The sequence below is a fragment of the Ipomoea triloba genome, chromosome 9, assembly GCF_003576645.1.
Source record: "Ipomoea triloba cultivar NCNSP0323 chromosome 9, ASM357664v1".
NCBI classification, from domain to species: domain Eukaryota; kingdom Viridiplantae; phylum Streptophyta; class Magnoliopsida; order Solanales; family Convolvulaceae; genus Ipomoea; species Ipomoea triloba.
Window position 1 is genome coordinate 18,202,371 of NC_044924.1, and position 5,632 is coordinate 18,208,002.

The 5,632-nt window shown below is 39.9% G+C and overlaps 1 protein-coding gene across 1 annotated transcript; it reads right to left on the reverse strand.

The window, feature by feature from the left end:
• Nucleotides 1-701: 701 nt before the first annotated feature.
• On the reverse strand, nt 702-5,387 carry LOC116030560 (uncharacterized protein At1g01500-like). The gene is made up of 2 exons (XM_031272846.1): nt 4,471-5,387; nt 702-1,528 (listed from the first exon to the last, which is right to left on the reverse strand). The coding sequence occupies exons 1-2, from the start codon at nt 5,143-5,145 to the stop codon at nt 1,298-1,300; spliced, it is 906 nt and encodes a 301-aa protein (XP_031128706.1). The 5' UTR covers nt 5,146-5,387; the 3' UTR covers nt 702-1,297.
• Nucleotides 5,388-5,632: the final 245 nt, after the last annotated feature.

Sequence of the window (5,632 nt, forward strand, 5' to 3'; positions counted from 1 at the left end):
TCATAAGCATTTAATATTTTGTCTCCTTGAGTAAGCTAGTAGCTTGAGCAACTTGGTTGATGACAAAGCAAGGAGGTAAGTGAGCAGCTAGGTAGTGAAAAGGTTGCATAAACAAGTAGGTGATTCATCAAGCTAGTAGGTGAAACACACTTCTTAAGCTAGTAGCTCTCTCCAAAAGTCTTGATGTAAATGCAATTGAATATAATTGTTTCTCCATATTGGTTTTCGTACCATAAGTTGATGTTAGGCTCCAATTTGCTTGCACAAATGTGTTAAAAGCTCCAATTTGCTTGCACAAACGTGTTAAAAGTCTCGCCTCTTGAATCTTCTTTGACTTGGATCTTGTTGTTGGGTTACTCGAGACTTTCATGGAATCCATCATAGATAGCCACCTAGAGGATAAATCGCCTCAACCTAGAGATGCCTACCCAAGCCAGGCTTGGTCCCTCCGCCACCAATTGTTATACAATGAACCAGACTCCACCTTGCAGTTAACATATTATATGCCTTACAAATCCATAATTCTGAATATCATTTTGATGTCACAACGTAAGGTAGACCTGATACATGGTATAATTTTCCCACCGCCACTATGGTCTGCTTATTTGTTCCGAGCGGAGTCTGAAATTGTGAATGTTTGATCCCTATAGGCTATAGTTTTTCCTCTCCACATGCAAAAAGATGAAATGAAAATTGGTAATTGGTGGGACAAAATGTGCAATATAACTGCGTTCTTAAAATGCTGCTATTTTCACTTCAAAATTATCAATCACCTACCTACAACTACTACTACTAGTACTAGGAACTACAAAATATACATCCCACTTGTAACTCAACTACACTTTCAAAGACTAATATACAACAATGTGAACTAGCTTTACACACTTTATCCTACCTCGTCACTTTTTTAAGGGGAAAATTGAATCACAAATGTAAGCTATGCAAACCCAATCACAAGAGAAAGCCACTAACAAAACAAAAGCACTCTAACCAAGCAAATATTTACACAAATGCTCAACTACATACACTTTAAACAAGCCCACTACTAACATCATTGCTATTATTTGCTGCCTACTATCCTTTTACTATAGCCAACTTACAATATAAGGTTGAAGACTTGAGCAGCTGTCAAAACAACATGTCCAAAATGATCACATTTACTTGCATCTGCTTTCAACACTGAACCATGTCCTCAGAGCTCCTTTGATGCTTTGCTAATACTCAAAAAAGATCAGAAAAGGTTTACAATTCCAATCTGGATAGGATATTACCACTCTTAACATTGAAACCAGAAGATCTAGAAAAACCTCCTTCGTAGGTTCCTGGTGGTTGCTTGATAAGATCGCATAAGAAGTCCTACACCAATACCAACACCTACGCACATCCCAAGGCCTATCCCAACGCCAACCCTCAAGCCAGCATTAAACCAGGACAATTGCCCATCTTCACCAGGGTACATTCCGTCATAATATGAGCCATGTACAGCTTTCTCATCTAAACCGTAATCATCCATATCTGCCTCTGCTATCTGCCAATGAAACCAAAGCAAAAACTTTAAGACAAAATACATAAATAAAATAGAATATAAAGATAGCACATTGTCATATGGAAGGGAAGAGAGCATATGACATGAGAGAGAGAGAGAGATAGAACACAAACAGGTAAAGCATTAGCAAATAGGAAATAAGTGATCATTCAGATTCCAGTCTTTCAGTGTGTTGTGTCACTTGTTGGACGATAGGTCACTCACAAAATATTATCAAATCAGCATCTGGATGATTCAATCATCTTTGCTCAACCCTTATGGTTATACTTTTAAAATTACAGAATTCTATATGATGGATTTAATTAACCCGGGGGTCCAAATTATTAAACCCAACTAAACAATAATAATAGTAGTGGATAAGAATGTAGATAAATGAGCTATTACAATGGTCTCTTAGGACAAGGAGTAAGAATATGATGTCTCCAACAAGACAAATACAATGCTTTTATATTGACAAGCTACTCAACCGCCCCCGCGAAAAGGGGGGGTTGTTATAACTAACTTGGACCGCATGCTCCGAGCTTCCCTTTGACCGAGTCACAATGCCGACCCGGGGTCCGCAACTCGGCCGAGGTCCAAGGTGCCGACCCGGGGTCGGCACCAACCACGACCCAAACAGAGGTCTCATGTGTCGACCCGGGGTCGACACCCACCACGGCTCAAGACCAACCAGAGGTCCGAGGTGTCGACCCGGGGTCGACACCCACCACGGCCCAAGTCCTCCGGAGTCACAGAGTGCCGACCCGGGGTCGGCACTCGAGCCATGGCCTATACGGGGCTTGATCTCGGACCCGGGTTCGCTTGCTCCGCTCTTCCGGGTCGGTCAGCTCCGCTCCACTTCCCAATATATCCATCACTATACATTGGTAATTATAGAAAATAATAAAGAAATAGTAGATGAAGAATCCAAGGTTTTTCATTAAGCCAATATATTCTCATAAAAAGAAAACAAGAATATTTTGGTTTCCACAATCCATCTGACAAATACATACCCTTTCAGAGGCCACTAAAGCTATATGGCAATTCATTGCCCTAAAAAATTATCTAGGGAAGCTATTAGCAATTTAGCAGCTTATGGTTTTGTCATTGAAGCACCCTAGGAGTCCTCCCCTTTCCAGAGGGAACTGCCCTTTGAAGCACCACTAATTGTAATAGGAGCAGTGGAGCACAACCACTTCTCCCAGAAATGCATTGCAAGAATTGCAAAGCCATCAATAGAAACTAAAGTGGTGGACCCTAATATTGGCCAAAAGCTTGGACACCCAACTACACAAGGAAGTTGTGAGTAAGGTTGACAAAAGTGGAGGGTTTTATCCTTAATACTCATACAAATCCATTTACATGAAACTGAGAGGCTCACTTGCGAAGTGGATCATAGTAGAGGTAGAGAAAAACTTTGATAAAGGGAATCTTTCTCCTACCTTATGCAATGACAATACAAGAATTATGAATCAGATCAGAGCATAGACCCTGACATAGCTGATGATATAGCTCAAGTCTTCAACAATGTCATATATCATAAAAACCTCTTGCTGTGCATACCGAGATATGCATAAAAGAAAAGAAAGGGCAAAGTTATTTCTTGGTAGGTTCATCAACTAATTGAATGTAGAAAGGTGGTTATAACCTCAAGTTCAGAAGGTTTTAGACTTCCTTTCAAGCCTTGTAAGGAAGAGTCATCCTTATTTGTTGCTTTACTAGGCTGTGCTTATGTCTTTGGTTTGCATAGGGATGAGAATGCCTCATCCACTCATAAGCAAGGAGGAAAGGACTTGTGCCCCTCTCCAGTTTTATTCTTTTTTCTTTGTGATTAATAAAGAAAATATTAAAAAAGGCTTATGTATCCAGTACTTCAATATGAAGTAGGAAAGTTCTTCATTTTTTCATTTATCCTACTCAACCTTCATATATGCCTGTGCCTTACATATGATGATATGCCCCATGTCTAATTGTAGACTACATTCTGTTGATGTCTCAACTCACATATGACTCCGAGAATAATTGCAGACAATTTTCCATAGCTGTCACACATGACAACAAATTCAGGGGCTGCCTGCCAATCCAGGAAACTCTAATAGGATATTTCATTATTTCAAATGGCTTATTGGTGAAAAAAAAAAATAAAAATCTAAACCATTGCACCATGTACACATTGTAGCAAAACATTTTAAGTTGGTAATTTAATACCAAAATTTGAAACATCAATTCAATTCTTTAACTTAATTTAAAAAGTGATTACTCTTAGAAAACTTCATTTGTTTACCCATTTAAAACTACTCTATATTTTCATGAAAAAGAATTGGTCTACTTAACACATATTGATCATTTATGATTTTTTTTTCCGAAACTTGTGTTAAAATAACTAATGTAAGTTACACACAGTAGTGCAATATTTCAGTGATACTCTCAACCTAATAGAGAATATGAATATCAAATCATTCTCACAAGCATTATGCCAAATTCATGTCAAATAGGATTTTTTTTTTAATTTTTTATTTTAGGATCAATACAAACAAGTGGCTAAAATTGTGCCATCTTTTCAAATTTACCAATAAGCCTATTTCAAATCTTAATCTTAAGATTATTATTCTGAAACAGGATCCTATCATCATTAAAATATGAGATTGTTAGAGAAACCTAAATGCTGTGCTGTAAGAAACCAGCATACTAGTATCTTGTAAAGATATTACCCCAAAGGATTGATAATTTGATACCCATAATAATTATTTCTCTAGTATTAGACTGCCAAGCATTTGCATACCAACTCAAAACTCATAAGCATATCTGGAAGTTCTTCAACAAAATAGTTAAGGCACACCATTGGAAATCACTAAAAAACCTAAAGATTAACACAACACAGTCCCATATAGAAGGCATGGAAGAGCCAAAATGAGATAAATAAGAAAACTATCAGGATGCAATACCGGTGTTTTACGTTGTAGAACCAATCCATTAACACTCCTTTGATCCTTCCAGATTTCCTCATCCTCCGGAATAGCATCCAGCATCCCCTGCCTCAACACCTTCTTTCGTGGGCTAACCTGAATAGTCTTCGTCAGGATCACAGGCACACCAGAACAGCATCCCGCTATGTAAACCTCGATCGAGGGTGAGCAAAAACCAAGCTTAGGATTACAAAAGGACGATCCACCGGATACAAGGGAAGCCGCGGTGTAACAATCCATGCTCCAGCCAGTTCTGGAGGAATTCTCCGACCCATTCCCATTATTCCACGGCGTCTCCACCCTCTCCAACGACCCACACAGAATCAACACATCTTTCATCTCCTGCACCTCAAATTCCACCGGCCCAGAAACCCTGACGTTGTCGGTACTCACGTAAGTTACCTCCGATGAATCCTTATCGGCGCGATCGAGGCGGAGCGTGATCGAGGCGGCATCAGAGGAAGGGAGGCGAGACCCGTTCATCTCCAACCACACCCCCATCTCGCGGCGGAGATGTCGGAGAATTAGGTGGTTTGGTACGGCGTCAACTGTGCAAGGCGCAATCCGTACGTAGAACAAACGTATCTCTAAGCAACCTCCCGTGAAATTCGAGCCTTTATAGATCCTCGACACTTCCTCGTCTAATTTGTCCATCTGAACCCCAATTTTTTTCAGAAACTAATACGGCGAGGGATCAAATTAGGGCTTTTGCGGGAGAGAAGGAGAGAGGGTGAGGTTGGAACAGTGAAAAGGGGAGAGAGGTGATCATCAGAGTAAAGAAGACGATTGCGAAATATTATGGCCAAGCGGAGCGTGAATTACACGCGTCGCTGCATATAGACGGTGGCTCCTACGTCCATGGATGGAAATCTATAAACATCGAAGGCACGCCCGCATACCATCGAATGGGCCTTTTAAAGGACGGTTGATCATGGGCTGTAATCAGGTGGGTTATAAAAAGCCCACTCCTAGTCCTACAGTTGTTATGCCATGGACCCGGGACCCCGGGTCTATGTTCATAATTTCAGAACTTCATGTTCATAATTTTATAACTTAATGTTTACATTTTTATAACTCCATATTCACATTTTTATAACTCTATGTTCACAATTTCATAATTCTATGTTCACAATTTCATAGC

Bases quoted from the DNA above. Each gene is read 5' to 3' on its own strand.
- LOC116030560 (XM_031272846.1), bottom strand. From the start codon at position 5,145: ATGGACAAATTAGACGAGGAAGTGTCGAGGATCTATAAAGGCTCGAAT. The intron at 1,529-4,470 runs GTATTGCATCCT...TTTCATTGGCAG, and splicing joins TTCTACAACGTAAAACACCG to ATAGCAGAGGCAGATATGGA.